General features: G+C 41.4%; 2 protein-coding genes across 2 annotated transcripts; one reads left to right on the forward strand and one right to left on the reverse strand.

The window, feature by feature from the left end:
* The first annotated feature begins 469 nt into the window (after positions 1 to 469).
* LOC124288408 lies at positions 470 to 10,401 on the forward strand. The gene is made up of 6 exons (XM_046724931.1): positions 470 to 606; positions 1,688 to 1,798; positions 5,018 to 5,099; positions 6,117 to 6,290; positions 7,776 to 7,876; positions 10,119 to 10,401. The coding sequence occupies exons 1-6, from the start codon at positions 478 to 480 to the stop codon at positions 10,185 to 10,187; spliced, it is 666 nt and encodes a 221-aa protein (XP_046580887.1). The 5' UTR covers positions 470 to 477; the 3' UTR covers positions 10,188 to 10,401.
* Positions 10,402 to 11,284: 883 nt separating this feature from the next.
* LOC124288396 (cholinesterase 2-like) lies at positions 11,285 to 13,556 on the reverse strand. The gene is made up of 3 exons (XM_046724914.1): positions 12,079 to 13,556; positions 11,620 to 11,783; positions 11,285 to 11,340 (listed from the first exon to the last, which is right to left on the reverse strand). The coding sequence occupies exons 1-3, from the start codon at positions 13,554 to 13,556 to the stop codon at positions 11,285 to 11,287; spliced, it is 1,698 nt and encodes a 565-aa protein (XP_046580870.1).
* Positions 13,557 to 17,399: the final 3,843 nt, after the last annotated feature.

Genomic DNA, 17,399 nt, shown 5'->3' on the forward strand with positions numbered 1-17,399 from the left:
TTTGACCTCTGCCCTCTGGAGAAATCGAGCTATAGTATGTAACACATATTAGTCCCCTACAGTAATATTCTGAATTGATATTATTTAATAACATGTCGTAACATAAATCACAAAATACACAATTCATGCAAAATTTGTTATATTTTCATAATAATAATTTGAAACATGATCGTACCCTTGTCATGCTGATCAAGAAATCCTTGTAGGGCCTGTCTCAAAAACTGAAGTAAATTATTTTAAGATGTTTGTCTAAAACATCATCAGAAAAGACAACAACACTAGATATGCCCGGACAGAACAGACATGCAGGAAGGCTGTTAAGTATGATATAAAATTGGACATATGTGAAGGTTTATGTCAGGAAACCAAGCATGTCATAAATGATCAAATCCCGCATTTGAGATCTCCCCCATTGCATGCATTGTATAAAGTGCTTCAATCGTCACAGGTTTTCCAGTCCTCTCTAAAATCTCAACGATGTTGTCGTGGGCCGTGTTAGCTGTTGTGGTAGTCGCCGCAAATGGGTGTTGTGCACCTGACAGGTGGAGCGCCTACCAACTGAAGGCAGGGCTGGAGTTGATCAAAGGTTCTCCCAAAACTCAAGTGGTAAGTTATGTCCCCTTGATGTGGCAGGATCCTATGACTGTGAGTTCGAATGAGAGGTTCATGCTAATGGGTTCCACGGTACAGGAAGAATTTGTGTGTGAAGTGTTAGTTTAATCAGTGTTAGTATGTGTGGTGAGGGTAGTGGGGAGAAAGGGGGTGATGTGGGGGTGAGACCGGGGATCCAGTCCTCTATGTGCAGTATATCACTTTTCTTTACAGGGTTACTTATTGTATGCGTTCCAGAAACCTGTAATTCTATGTTGGAATTCCTGTTCCTCCCTGCTCAATGGAGTTACTTAATCACAGTTCTGCAGACTGTCGTCAGAGATCTCGTCGTGGAATAAGTTTCCATTATTCCCCACACTTGTCATAATCAGTGAGGTCACATCCAATGATTTCACAGCTGGCTGTGTACTTGTATTTGACAGATAGCATTGTACAGAGTTGCATCCCTTGGCCGCCCCAGGAGCCAGTGATTTGAGGTTCAAATATCTTATTAGCATTGATCATGATTTAGGCCTGGCTAAAATGATTGATAATCAGAAATATCGTCGATAGTAAAATGTATTAATGATTATTGAATAGAAATTGCGTTATCGATAATATCATAACTGTAATTCTATGTTGGAATTCCTGTTCCTCCTGAACATAGTCAAAATGTATCTGCACAACATCCCTGCTCTCGATTATAGAAAATACCTGAATGCATCCACTCTTTCATTCCACTGAAGCTGATTGTTGGACATGTGGGAGTGATCCGTGCTATCATATTTCACATACCACCTATATCCTGACCCGTGAAGATCCGGGTCAGAATTGATCTTCAGTAAAATGCATGCTTGTCGTAGAGGCGACTAACGGGATCGGGTGGTCAGGCTCGCTGACTGGGTTGACACATGTCATCTTATCCCAGTTGCGTAGATCGAAGCTCATGCTGTTTGTCACTGGATCGTCTGGTCAACACTCGATTATTGACAAACCGCCGCCACATAGCTGGAATATTGCTGAGTTCGGCGTTAAGCAACAAAGAAACCTATAATCCTATATGGAGCGACATTTGATAACACCTGATATGTTACAGGGAATCTCAAAGGTTTACCACGATGCTGCATCTGAGAGAAGTGCCGAAGTTATCAAGTATGCTGCAGAAGGCGAAAAGAATGGTGTAAAGTTTATATCAGATCACAGAAATGTAAGTAGAACTAAAGTTTATATCAGATCACAGAAATGTATGTAGAACTAAAGTTTATATCAGATCACAGAAATGTATGTAGAACTAAAGTTTATATCAGATCACTGAAATGTAAGTAGATCTAAAGTTTACATCAGATCACAGAAATGTTAGTAGAACTAAAGTTTATATCAGATCACAGAAATGTTAGTAGAACTAAAGTTTATATCAGATCACAGAAATGTAAGTAGATCTAAAGTTTATATCAGATCACAGAAATGTAAGTAGAGCTGAAGTTTATATCAGATCACAGAAATGTTAAGTTTATATCAGATCACAGAAATGTAAGTAGATCTAAAGTTTACATCAGATCACAGAAATGTAAGTAGAACTAAAGTTTATATCAGATCACAGAAATGTTAGTAGATCTAAAGTTTATATCAGATCACAGAAATGTAAGTAGATCTAAAGTTTATATCAGATCACAGAAATGTAAGTAGAACTAAAGTTTATATCAGATCACAGAAATGTAAGTAGAACTAAAGTTTATATCAGATCACAAAAATGTAAGTAGAACTAAAGTTTATATCAGATCACAGAAATGTAAGTAGAACTAAAGTTTATATCAGATCACAGAAATGTTAGTAGAACTAAAGTTTATATCAGATCACAGAAATGTTAGTAGAACTAAAGGTTTTAGCCGAAGGTTATACGTAGATATTTTTCAGAGTAAGGCATATTGCTTTAAGCAACAGTGAGGGAGACAATTTGTTAGTGGTGCGCAATATAGTTTGAAGCATCAGCTAAACCTCTGACAAGACAATCGTATCTTTGTAAGATATATAGCATGAAGTTTGAATGGCTGTCTGGATAAGCGTGCATGTCAGTATCTATGTTGAAGTTGTCTTGCTGGTCTGGATAAGCGTGCATGCCAGTCTACAGCTTGAAGTTTTATTGCTTGTCTGGATAAGCGCGCATGTCAGTATATATCTTGAAGTTATATTGCTTGTCTGGATAAACGCGCATGTCAGCATATAGCTTGAAGTTATATTGCTTGTCTGGATAAGCGCACATGTCAGTATACAGCTTGAAGTAATATTGCTTGTCTGGATAAGCGCGCATGTCAGTATATAGCTTGAAGTTATAATGCTTGTCTAGTTAAGAGCCCATGTCAGTATACAGCTTGAAGTTTTATTGCTTGTCTGGATAAGCGCCCATGTCAGTATACAGCTTGAAGTTTTATTGCTTGTCTGGATAAGCGTGCATGTAAGTATATAGCTTAAAAGTTTTATTGCTTGTCTGGATAATCGTGCATGTCAGTATATATCTTGAAGTTATATTGCTTGTCTGGATAAGCGTGCATGTCAGTATATATCTTTTAGTTATATTGCTTGTCTGGATAAAGCGCTTGTCAGTATATAGCTTGAAGTTATATTGCTTGTCTGGATAAACGCGCATGTCAGTATATAGCTTGAAGTTATATTGCTTGTCTAGTTAAGCGCCCATGTCAGTATATAGCTTGAAGTTGTCTTGCTTGTCTGGATAAGCGCCCATGTCAGTATATAGCTTGAAGTTTTATTGCTTGTCTGGATAAGCGTGCATGTAAGAATATAGCTTAAAAGTTTTATTGCTTGTCTGGATAAGCGTGAATGTCAGTATCAAGCTTGAAGTTTTATTGCTTGTCTGGATGAGCGCACATGTCAGTATACAGCTTGAAGTAATATTGCTTGTCTGGATAAGGGCACATGTCAGTATATATCTTTTAGTTATATTGCTTGTCTGGATAAGCTTGCTTGTCAGTATATAGCTTGAAGTTATATTGCTTGTCTGGATAAGCGCGCATGTCAGTATATAGCTTGAAGTAATATTGCTTGTCTGGATAAACGCGCATGTCAGCATATAGCTTGAAGTTATATTGCTTGTCTGGATAAGCGCACTAGTCAGTATATAGCCTGAAGTAATACTGCTTGTCTATATAAGCGCGCATGTCAGTATATAGCTTGAAATTATATTGCTTGTCTGGATAAGCGTGCATGTCAGTATATATCTTGAAGTTATATTGGTTGTCTGGATAAGCGTGCATGTAAGTATATAGCTTAAAAGTTTTATTGCTTGTCTGGATAATCGTGCATGTCAGTATATATCTTGAAGTTATATTGCTTGTCTGGATAAGCGTGCATGTCAGTATATATCTTGAAGTTATATTGCTTGTCTGGATAAACGCGCATGTCAGTATATAGCTTGAAGTTATATTGCTTGTCTGGATAAGCGCACATGTCAGTATACAGCTTGAAGTTATATTGCTTGTCTGGATAAGCGCCCATGTCAGTATACAGCTTGAAGTTTTATTGCTTGTCTGGATAAGCGTGCATGTCAGTATACTGCTTGAAGTTATATTGCTTGTCTGGATAAGCGCGCATGTCAGTATACAGCTTGAAGTAATAGTGCTTGTCTGGATAAGCGCGCATGTCAGTATATATCTTTTAGTTATATTGCTTGTCTGGATAAGCGCGCTTGTCAGTATATAGCTTGAAGTTATATTGCTTGTCTGGATAAGCAGGCATGTCAGTATATAGCTTGAAGTAATATTGCTTGTCTGGATAAGCGCGCATGTCAGTATACTGCTTGAAGTTATATTGCTTGTCTGGATAAGAGCGCATGTCAATATACTGCTTGAAGTTATATTGCTTGTCTGGATAAGCGCGCATGTCAGTATATAGCTTGAAGTTATATTGCTTGTCTGGATAAGCGCCCATGTCAGTATACAGCTTGAAGTTTTATTGCTTGTCTGGATAAGCGTGCATGTAAGTATATAGCTTGAAGTTATATTGCTTGTCTGGATAAGCGTGCATGTCAGTATATATCTTGAAGTTATATTGCTTGTCTGGATAAACGCGCATGTCAGCATATAGCTTGAAGTTATATTGCTTGTCTGGATAAGGATCGACTGGTGACGAATGTTGGTGTAGGTCACGGAAAGGGGCGACTGGTGACGAATGTTGGTGTAGGTCACGGAAAGGGGCGACTGGTGATGAATGTTGTTGTAGGTTACGGAAAGGGGCGACTGGTGACGAATGTTGGTGTAGGTCACGGAAAGGGGCGACTGGTGACGAATGTTGGTGTAGGTCACGGAAAGGGGCGACTGGTGACGAATGTTACGGAAAGAGACGAGTAGTGTAAGTTGTCCAAATGTCAGGTTATCTGTCGCCAACTTAATCCATTCCCCATTTGTCTTTTCAGAAGCGACTCTACGTCATCAACCTTAAAACTAACGCCTGCACCGTACGCGACGTTGACAAACCTTTCCGTAGATTCTGCACAGGTAGTTTATCAAATATATAAATACTAAAATATGAGACTGGCAACTTCCTTTGAATTTTGCAAACTTTCTCATTCAGACATTTTGCCAAAACCTCAGCATAGTTTGTAAACGCGTCAGTGGGGTGAAACGTCGTTTAGTTAGCGTCTAACGTCATTGTATCACATCGTGTCTGCTTGATATGGGAGGAAGTCCCGAAGTCCTAGACGTTTACTGTATTGGTGAAATACCCCAACAGGGTTATGTCGCTGACAGACCTCAGAACACTGGGGTTCGAACCCAGATTTGACGGTTTCTGGTTTGCTGTCCAGGGGTATACGAAGTACCAGTCAAAATATAAGCTATGTTTAGTGGTAGCTAAAAATGAAACAAACAGAAATGTTTATTCAATGCAGATGGTGATGCTTGTCGAGTTTCGGCGATTGTGTTCAGTCCAGTTTATGCTTTTGTTTATATTTGTTATGTTGGAGGCAAAGCAATCTCTCTCTCCCCCCGAGAGTTTATAATCAGGTGCTTAGTAAGCCACGCTTGATATAAGAGGCGAGGCAACGAATAGGGTTGTCGTCGTGTGTCAAATGCTTGGGTTGATGCTCAGGTTGTCAACTACTTACTTGATAAGCGTGGTACTAAAATATGAAACAAACTGAAGACATGCAGCTGGCTAACTGCACAAAGTAAACGAGTGATTGAGAGAGCGACAGATTGAGTAAGTGAGTGAGTGAGTGCCCGGATTAAGCTCATGGCGCTAAATTTAACTCCACTGTGTGAATGCAATTTGTGCGAAATCTCATGGGGTCATTATTGTAGCTACTGTATATAGCGGCGGTCTGTCAATAATCAAGTCTGGACCAGACAATCAGTGATCAACATCATGATCATCGATCTACGCAATCGGGATACGATCATATGTGTCAACCCGATCATCTTGTGTCTGAAGGTCTCATCATGAATCTCACCCATGCCATACATCTTTCATGTTGGAGACAGCACTTAATAATTACCGGATCTTTATATTTTCAGACTCTTTTAAGTATTTGTACGACATAAAACTGGGATATGGAGACAATTCCCTGAGAGCACGTGGATACTACAAAGAGTTCGGGTCGAAAGACGGCAAATACAATGTCGGCCATGTTTACCTCGTCAGTGACGCCTGCATACCGTTACAGGGTGTAAACTTTGGTCTCGGCAAGCGTAAGTATGTCATGACGTTATGTCAACTCCTGTTAACGTGCAGTGGAAGTGTACGTGTGTGTGTGTGCTTGAGTAGGATAGTCATTTGTTGTCGTTCTTCCTCTTGTCGTCGTCGTCGTCGTGTTGTTGTTGTTTAACACACCTCACCCTCACATATTGATTCTTGAAATATTTATTTGTTCTTTGTCTTATTGTTCAGATCAGGACCACGTTCCACAAAGCGATCTTAGCGCGATCGTAAGTCTATGTTAACGTGTGGGAGTTACGACCACCATAGCGCTACGACGATGGTAGGTCTGTGTTAAAGTGTGGGAGTTACGATCACTATAGCGCTACGACGATCGTAGGTCTGTGTTAAAGTGTGGGAGTTACGACCACTATAGCGCTACGACGATGGTAGACGTCTGTGTTAAAGTGTGGGAGTTACGACCACCATAGCGCTACTACGATCGTAGGTCTGTGTTAAAGTGTGGGAGTATCGACCACCATAGCGCTACGACGACCGTAAGTCTATGTTAAAGTGTGGGAGTTACGACCACCATAGCGCTACGACGATCATAGGTCTGTGTTAAAGTGTGGGAGTTACGATCACTATAGCGCTACGACGATCATAGGTCTGTGTTAAAGTGTGGGAGTTACGACCAATTTAGCGCTACGACGATCATAGGTCTGTGTTAAAGTGTGGGAGTTACGACCACCATAGCGCTACGACGATGGTAGGTCTGTGTTAAAGTGTGGGAGTTACAACCACCATAGCGCTACTACGATCGTAGGTCTGTGTTAAAGTGTGGGAGTATCGACCACCATAGCGCTACGACGACCGTAAGTCTATGTTAAAGTGTGGGAGTAACGACCACCATAGCGCTACGACGGTCGTAAGTCTGTGTTAAAGTGTGGGAGTTACGACCACCATAGCGTTACTACTACGTCTCGTAGGTCTGTGTTAACGGTCGTAGTCTGTGTTGTGGGAGTTACAACCACCATAGCGCTACTACGATCGTAGGTCTGTGTTAAAGTGTGGGAGTATCGACCACCATAGCGCTACGACGACCGTAAGTCTATGTTAAAGTGTGGGAGTAACGACCACCATAGCGCTACGACGATCGTAAGTCTGTGTTAAAGTGTGGGAGTTACGACCACCATAGCGCTACTACGATCGTAGGTCTGTGTTAAAGTGTGGGAGTTACGACCACGCTACGATGATGGTAAGTCTGTGTTAAAGTGTGGGATTTACGATCACCTTAGCGCTACGACGATCGTAGGTCTGTGTTCAAGTGTGGGATTTACGATCACCTTAGGTGCGCTGGGGTAGGCTGAGTGAGTGAGTGAGGTTTCATACAGGTCTTCTTCGGCGTGACCAGCGAACGCTTTATCCACTGAGCTACCCATCCGCCCCATCACACTTGGATGAGGGTAACTTGAGGAAGGAAGTGGTTATATTGTAATGACGTGTAAAGTTTTATTGACATAATTTTGTCTTTACAGTGGACTTTCTGACCTCGACTGGCTGGGGGTCGTTCAGTAGCGAGTTTGATGACTCCGTGTTCAATCCTCCATCCACCTGCCCCCCTCTGTCCTGTTCACAGGTAAATCTTAAACTAGACGCAGTTTGACTGTACGTGAGTACTGCCTTTATCTGTTTGTTTGTTTGTTTAATGTTTAACGCCGCACTCAGGCTATAGCTCTATGGCGGCGGTCAGTAAATATCCGAGTCTGGTCCATGCAATCCAGTGATTGGCATGTATAGTTTGACCAGAAATTATTGAGAATTTTAGGAATATGTTTAATTGGATTTCTAGTATAAACAACCTTGACCAGCTATTAAGTGCTTGGTTTCAAGAGAGACAACTCCGTAAATCCTTTTTCATTAGTTTGTGAAGTGTTATCCCCCTTTGTTTACTTGCTAGCAGACGACATTTTCAGTGATCCTCAGTATGGATGATTTAGAGAAGAGGAAGTTGATTTGAGGGTATTATAACAAGGACATCAGATCAGCTAAAGTGATTTCAAATAGAACAGGCATCCCTTTGTCTACTGTTTATCGTGTTTTGAAAAATATTGCAAATTGATATGGCATTGAGCACCAGGGAGGCGCAGGTAGGCCCAGGAAATTGACTGTCGGTGACAGGAGGCGGCTTGGTATTCTTGTTTCTAAAACCAAACGAAGGAGTTTAGAAAACGTAAGGCTGGATATAATTGATAGAGGAACTGTGGCTGTATGTAAGGAGACAATTAGAACTGAGCTGCATGCAATGGGTTGGCAGAAAAGTCGAGGAATTCCATCACCGATCATGAAACCTGAACAAAAGGAGCGAAGATTGAACTGGTGCTTACAGCACAGAAATTTTAACTGGGACAATGTGATTTCTCAGATGAAAGTTATGTGTGGCTGTTTCCTAATACACTGAAATTCTGGACCAAACAAACTGAAAAACCTTTGTATCAGCTCCCAAAGTACAGTCCGAAATTTAACGTGTGGGGATTGCATATCTGTGTTAGGGGCAACGCCCCTCTGTGTATTTGAAGGGAATATGAACAGTGAGCGGTACACAGATATTCTCGAGGGACATTTACTTCCATCTGCTCACGTGTTCTATGGAAATATTTGGATTTTCCAGCAGGACAACGAACCAAAACATCGTTCAAAGCATTCACAGGCCTGGTTTCGGACCCAAAATATGACATTATTAGATTGGCCAAGCTATAGCCCTGATCTAAATCCAATAGAAAATGTTTGGGGACTTATGAAGGAAAGAGTCAATAAGAAAAATCTGACAAATATTGCTGAAATGAAAGAAGAGGTGGTCCGATATTGGGACAGCATGGACCACGACTTTCTAACTTCTTTGATCAGTAGTATGTCCCGCCGCATTGAAGCCTGCATTGCTGCCCATGGTGACTTGACAAAATACTAACTGTTCACCTGTCTTTGAATCTGGAGTTATGTTCTGCTAATATTCACATTTAATACGTGAGTAATGAGTGAAAAAAATATAAAAAATTACAATCTTTAAATTCTCAATAATTTCTGGTTGTACTGTATATGTTCACAATTACATTATAAGTCAGTCTGGTATTCCGACTGTCTGTGTTAGGACGCCCTCGAGCAGAATGTACCAAAGTACAATTACATTATCAGTCAGTCTGGTATTCCGACTGTCTGTGTTAGGACGACCTCGAGCAGAATGTACCAAAGTACAATTACATTATCAGTCAGTTTGGTATTCCGACTGTCTGTGTTAGGACGACCTCGAGCAGAATGTACCAAAGTACAGTTACATTATCAGTCAGTTTGGTATTCCGACTGTCTGTGTTAGGACGACCTCGAGCAGTATGTACCAAAGTACAATTACATTATCAGTCAGTTTGGTATTCCGACTGTCTGTGTTAGGACGACCTCGAGCAGGATGTACCAAAGTACAATTACATTGTCAGACAGTCTGATATTCCGACTGTCTGTGTGATAAAACGGCATACTGTATACATGTATGCCATGAATTGTCTGAAAAAGAAAGCGTCCCTAACTATCTAACCAAATTTATTTTAGATGGTCGCTATCAGAACCATATCATTTGGTTTGGGGGCCTTTGTGTGTAGAAAATAGGCTCTGAGTTGTACAGTCAGTTGTACTTACGGCCAAACACTGCAGATCACAATATATAGAAATACGATCACAATATGGGTACCAGTAATGCATTATATAAACAATTTATTTGCCAGTACACAGTCCTAATAAATAGTTTTACACTGGATAATCGAGGGTGATTTAAAACGGAAGTTATGCCTGTGTGATTCCAGTTGATTATTTTATTTCATTTCTATTTACAGAAGAAATATGACGTGAATCTATTTGACATAATTCGAAACAACGGGCCTCTGAAATACGGGCAGCTGTAACAATGTACTACACGGAAAGAATCAGTGTGACAGAACGTCTACAACGTAATTCCCATCGACTCTAAAAAAAAACCGGTGATCTGTAGTCGACCTGGTTCACTTGTATACCTTCTTTCACATCGGTGATCGCTGGATAATGATGAATGAACATTCCCCTCTCGCTGTACTATATCATCCATGTCAATACTGTTGTAGAATAAACAGATGAGCATTTGAAGTTGTCTATGTAATTGATTGATTGATTGATATTTATTTATTTATTTATTTATTTATTTATTTATTTATTTATTTATTTATTTATTTATTTATTTATTTATTTATTTATTTATTTATTTATTTATTTATTTATTTATTTATTTATTTATTTATTTATTTATTTATTTATTTATTTATTTATTTATTTATTTATTTATTTATTTGGTCACAAGGGGGATATAGACCTGTGTATAATGGGGGAAAAAGGCCTGTGTCACATATGCCATAGTTGACTTGTCCGAGCAGATAGTTCACACGCCAGTTGACTTCTCTGAGTATATAATGTCTACGGTACTTGACTTGCTGGATAACACAGGTACCAAGTGAATTGTCCGAGCAGATAGTTTACATACCAGTTGACTTCTCTGAGTGTATATTGTAGGTACAGGAACTTCATGACGTAGGATCGAGAGACACAGGAATATAATTAGTTCCATGGCTTCCTTGACAGGTATATAGGGGCGTGGTAAAGGTGATGGCAGTTGACTTGCCAGAGTAGATAACTATTGTACCAAGTGACTTGTCCGAGCAGTTGATTTACCTGTTGACTTTACTAGTATATAATGTAGGCACATGTACAAATTGACGTCCTGACCTGGAACCGTGAGGAATAATAAAATACAGTTAGACTATTTATTCCATGGCGTCCTTGAGAAGTATGCTTGGGTGTGGTAGAGGTAGTGGTTTTAGACACGGATGACACAGCAGTGTAAATGCCGTCACAATATCCATGCAGAGTGATGTATGTCTCTGAGGACTGTCCCCGACCTAGACTCCAGTGGATGTTGCTTCCCCAAGCAGCTTCAATAATGAGAATGACATGTATGTCTCTCGGGGTTTGATTATTGTGATTCTGTCCTTTCATCCTCTCGTGCAGTACTCCTGCCCTTCAGGGGGTCTGAAAAGCATCAAATGGACTCATTATTTGCCTTGCTACAGTCCAGTGTAATATCCACAACGATAAACCAGGAGTGAAATGGGGAGGGGCTGTTGCCATCTGGTTACAAACAAACGTGCCTTTAAAGTACTGAAGTATTGAAGCATACGTCTATCAGCGATGGTACCAGTTTAAAGGTGGAGTTGGGTGCAAAGCTGCTTTGAAAACAGTATTTCATGAAAGAAGGCTCAACACTGACACGATTACGAGTATTTGTTTGTAAGTAAGTATCAAAATCACCTGTAGAAATCGTAGGTAGAATGCTGTTGATGAAGACACATTCATGGTGGACTACCCCATGTCCTGCTGATAAGTTGCTGACCACGTCAAGCGCCATGTAGGAGAGATCAGTGTTGTCAGAGGCTGGCCAGTTCACCTTGACGGCGAAAGGAGCGGTAGGGTCGCTGCAAACAGATATGAGAACTTCAAAGGACTTGAACGTTTTGTTTGATATGTTAGGTATCATTCAAAATGTGTGAGCGAGTATGGTTTCTGGACACATTCAGAAAAAAACGGTTGAGGTTTTCAAAATAAGGCATCAGACATTGTACATGTGGGGACTAAGACACGTTACTCTGCTTGACGAGCGAACACATCGCTTCGCCAGCTATGACTTCTGAGAATACATTTGATTGATCTGACAATTCCGTGATGGAATATGTCACTTACTGTCTCAGACTCATTCTATCACTCACTCACCCTGACTTGGCAAAGTTGGTCCAGTACGTCATCATGGTCCTGCTGAGTTCCATCTCCTCCTCTGTACATCCCAGAGACTTTTCCAGAACCCAACCAAAAACAAAGTCAAGCTCGTACCAGTGGGCTGCTCCTATCCACTGTGGATACGGACTAACTGATAGTGGGTGATTAAAGCTGTACACGTAGGTAGGGTTAGCAGGAGAGTACAATCTGTCAAACTCAAGATGAGGACACTTGAAATCCCTATCTGACATCATGCGAGTCATGACATCCAAATAGTGAGTGTCCTTTAAAGGGACTTTCTGACTTTCATAAAACAGATGAAGAGGCTCTTCAAATCCTTTACCGCCAACAAAGTCAAAAGAAAGAAGACTTTCATATTCTGGCTGACTTAAAATCAGTGTTTCGGGTAATGTGGACACGTTTCTCATCTGCTTCAACGCCATTGCCAAATACAGTGTAATCTCATCTCCAGTAAAACCGTGCAATACACTGGTCTGCATGATGGATCCGCTGGACAGAAGAGTTGTTGGGTCATCAGGAAGGAAGTACCCATCCACAACTGGAACAAATGCAAGTCCTTCATCAAACAAGCCGCTAAGTTGAAGGTCTGACATCGTACGAGAATCTGCTGCCTTCAAGCAGTCATACATCTCTGCATCTGACGAAGATGAAGGACATTCAAGGAGATCAGCAAGTCTCTTTAGTTTCCGTTTTGCTGTTCTGGGCTCCGTGTATGCCCATGGGCAAGTGAGGGTCCCACTCTGCATGATGGCTCTGTCAAACAGGTCACCTGACAGAGGTGACACCATGTGGTGACTCACGCTGACTCTTCCAGCACTTTCTCCAAATATGGTCACTCGGCTTGGATCTCCACCAAAGTTGGCAATATTGTCTTTCACCCACTGTAAGGCTAATCTTTGATCCATCAAGCCCATGTTGCCAGGGATGGTATCTGGGCCAAGGTAGCCGAACCCTAAAGGCCCCAATCTGTAACTCATTGAAACAACGATGACGTCATTCTCTGCTGCAAGGTATTTTCCTTCATATAGTGGCATTCGTGTAGATCCACTATAAAAACCTCCACCATAGATCCAGACCATCACTGCCAGATTGCCATCATTGTCTGATGGCGCCCACACTGGAAGATGAAGGCAGTCTTCACTGTAATCATCGGGTATCTGTTTGTGTTTTTCATCTGTGCTTAGAGCATCTTCAGGTTGGAAACAAGATGGCGTCGGTTTTCGTGCATCCCTAACTTCCGGTCCCCATGACTCTGAAGGCTGAGGATGCTTGAAGCGAAGATCACCTACAGGAGGCTTGGCATATGGGATTCCATAGAACACGTCAAGGGGCTTGCCCAACACTGACAGACGTTGTCCTAGAAGGGGGCCATTTAGAGTTGACACTTTTTGAGCCTTAGCAATGTGTAACAGTGACAACAAGGCCAGAATCGCCAGTCTCTTTATTGTCCACATTCTGAAAGAACGAAGCGATTTTACAGGTTAGCTTTTGGGAATGTAATTTATTTCTTGGTCACTTCCTAAGTCATATTGCCGGTTGGTCATTATTCCTTTACACGGACTAATACCTCAGACTGTACAAGTTAAGCAATGTTATGTCTGTGTAATTCAGTGTAAATCAATGTTGTAATTGCATTACCTTGTTTCTGTTAAGATTCAGTTTGGGGCACTGATGTTCTTGTTACTATATCCAGGTGTCAAGAGTAAACCGGAAGCTTCTGGGACAGCGTGGACGAATGCAGCTTCGTACATACATTTCTATAAGTCTTTTGTATATATGCAAGGGTGCGAGTCTCAGTCATCTCACATTGCAGCACCAGCATTCTGCTAAGATCCTGTCTTCACTCTGGATATCAACAATCATGGTTGCACAACACGATGCTCATTGCTAAAAAAGTACATAGACTTACAGTATGTGGCGTGACGTCACAGTATCCAATAGAGAAACGGTGAAGTTGCAGTTTACGTTCTACGTATTTCATCCGAATAAAATACATTGGCACAAATTATAAATAATTTAGCACATAAACAGGTAATACTGAGTAATGAGCATATAAATATCGTGCCAGTACAAACTTTAAGAATGGTTATTACCCGTGCTGTGGTTCAGTGAACTCATTCTTGTAAACTCAGTGAACTTTAAATTTTCATTATTTGGCTTCCTCGGGAATAAACAGCCCAGGAGTACATAACCCTGACTGTCTGTGAGTCGCGGGTAGGTTAACAGTCACATCACCATCTCATCCTACCAGGTGATTAGGTGCCTGACTCTGAGGGTGTGGGTTCGAATCCCGGATGGACTCGAGAGACTCAGACTCTTTCCAAAGTACAGAAATCGTTTTTTAACCATATGCTTATTCACATATATCATATCTATTCCTGTTTTTCAGTATTTGTCCAGTATATCGTCGAACTGTGTTTTGGGATGGTTAATATCCTGCATTAGGAATACTCATTGTATTTAGCGAGCCTTGGCAGGCTAAATATAGTGTTTATTCTAATGCAGGATAATAACCATCCCAAAACACACGAGTGTGATAACCTATTTAATATACAAAGTCATTTTTGCTTTATAATTTTTAAAAATGCGATTTCAAATGCCACAAATCATGAAACTAAACTTCGTGGAATGTCTATGACGTCACATATATGTGCGGAGTAATACGTTACGTCACAATTTTCTCCTGGTCACTTAGCGGTCATCTAGTTCCCAGTAAGCTTTTATGCTAAAGCACGTATTTTTGTCAACAAATCTTAGCTTACGTTTGAAAAATAACAACAAACTCACGTGGAACTTCAGAAACCTTCAATTAACTTTTTGAACAACCAAATACGCTTTAATGTTAGCGTGACACTGTGCACCGTTCTCTCGCTAACACTGACAGTCGGTCGGGGAACTGATGTTGGTATCTTCGAAAGCCTATGAATTTCTATCTTCGCTTTGTAATCTACTCCATCTATCAAAACCAGGCATGAATTTTCTGGGATCAAAGCACTGACAGTACCGTAACCACGGCCGATACTCCGGACACGACCGCCGACCCTTGACGCCATGTTTGTTTACACTGTGAAAGTAGTCCCTGAAATTTGCATATGACCTCTCTAATTTGCATCGATATCCGTATATGACCCCAACGGATACCGAAAATATCCGTTGGCTTTATTCTGCCGAGAACACTATCCATTGTATGATACATTTTACTTATTAAACTACCGGGCAAAAGAATGTTAGCACTTTTAAAATAATTGTATGAAAAACGAAAACGCTGGTACATGTTTGAACCCAAACAGAAAACATTCGCCAAATGCAAAATGGTCCCGATAACAACGGAGCTGTCCGAAATCTTCGTAAGAATCGTGCATTTTTCAAAACGTGGAAACGGAATTGTGGGACATCGTTCCAATTGCATGGGCATGAATGTGGCATAAATACCGATGTAGGACTGAGCAAGCATGCAGTAACCAAAACCACCACCACGAATCTGCCAAGACTTAAGCAAGCCAAAGAAGACAGGGCGATCGGTATGACCAATATGGGGGCTTCAGCTGGCAAGAATCTGCAACTGCTGCAAGCCTACCATCAACAAATTGATAAACTACTACCATCAAGCAGGCCAGACCAAAGTCCACCCAAGGTCGGGAAGACCAAGAGTCACGATACCGACCAAATACCGCTTAATTCAGCAGATCCACTTCCGGGACAGCTCTGTGACGGCGATGTCAACGGCGGCGACAGCACTAGGGCACGCCATCAGAAGACGAACAGTCCTTCGACGACTTGGTATGGCTGGAATACGAGCTTAACGCCCCTTCCACGGAATGACCTTCACCCGTCTACACCGTCAACGCTGACTGCAATGGTTACGAATTTTACGTCGGTGGCAGACTGGGAGAGACTGTTCTTTACAGATGAAAGTCGGTTCAGTCGGTTCAGAAACGATGGCACAGTTAAAGTTTTTTCCACGTAGAGGGGGCGATGCCCACATGCGTTCAAGAAGTTCATCCATTCTATGGAGGAGGCGTTGTGGTATGGGGCGGCCTTTGTGGCCAGAGATTAACAAGACCGTTTACCATCCGAGAAAATCTGAATGCCCAGCGATACAGGAATGATGTGTTGAGACCTTTAGTGGTGCCCTTTATTCGACAGCAGCCAAGAGGAGTCATTTTTCAGAAGGACAACGCAAGGCCTCACACCGCCAGAATCGTTCGAGAATACCCGCACAACGTCAACGTCAACGTATTGCCTTAGCCAGCGCGTTCTCTAGAAATGAACCCCATTGAATATCTCTGGGATCATCTTGATCGTCAGCTGAAACCCTGTGTACCATCTTCAGTGAACCGACAAGAACTTGAACAGATTCTCTTGGATTTATGAAACAGGATTCCTGCTGACCTCATCCGCCGACTGACGACGTCAATGAGGAGACGTGTGCTGGCGTGTATGGATGTCCAGAGTGGTGACACTCGCTATTGATAACGTGTGCTGGCGTGTATGGATGTCCAGAGTGGTGACACTCGCTATTGATAACGTGTGCTGGCGTGTATGGATGTCCAGAGTGGTGACACTCGCTATTGATAACGTGTCCCCAGACTCCTGTCTCACAATACTATATGACTCTTTATGCACTTTTTGAATGAACTCTGATTTGTGTAATTTTTAATTTCGAACCATTGACACTTTCTTAATGAATTGCGGCAAATGCAAGCCAGCATTAAAATGAAATTTAGTCAAATTATTTGAAACTGATTGCTGTTTTTAAAATAATAATCTTAAATCTCACTTACGTCTTTGTTTCTATTTTTTGTGAAGTGAAGTCTTGTGCCCGGTAGTTTACTTTAGAAATGCATCACTTTATTTTCATTGATCATGGAATTTGTAAAACGAATTTTGAACCCACACTATGCTTGAAGTAATCTGACTGTGACAGATAAACTCCATGTACGCCGGGAACCACGTGCATCCCTGTGGTTTCGGTCAAATCATTGAAAAACGATTTCTGTTTGCAAAATGATTCTCATAAATATCACAGTGAAGTTGGTGATCAGTTTCTTTTGCTCGTCAGTTTACATCTTGTTTCGAATGTTAACATACCCTCTCGCCCCTCTCTGGGGCGGTGGGGTAGCCTGATGGTTAAAGCGTCAGCTCGTTACGCTGAAGACCCGGGTTCGATGTGTGAAGTCTATTTCTGGTATCCCCCGCCGTGATATGGCTGGAATATTGCTAAAAGCGGCGTAAAATCATACTCACTCACTCAATACCCTCTCACCACCAATTTACAGTTTCAGTATACATTTGTG

The sequence above is a fragment of the Haliotis rubra genome, unplaced genomic scaffold (genome assembly GCF_003918875.1).
Source record: "Haliotis rubra isolate DU_JTF1 unplaced genomic scaffold, ASM391887v1 Scf417, whole genome shotgun sequence".
NCBI classification, from domain to species: domain Eukaryota; kingdom Metazoa; phylum Mollusca; class Gastropoda; order Lepetellida; family Haliotidae; genus Haliotis; species Haliotis rubra.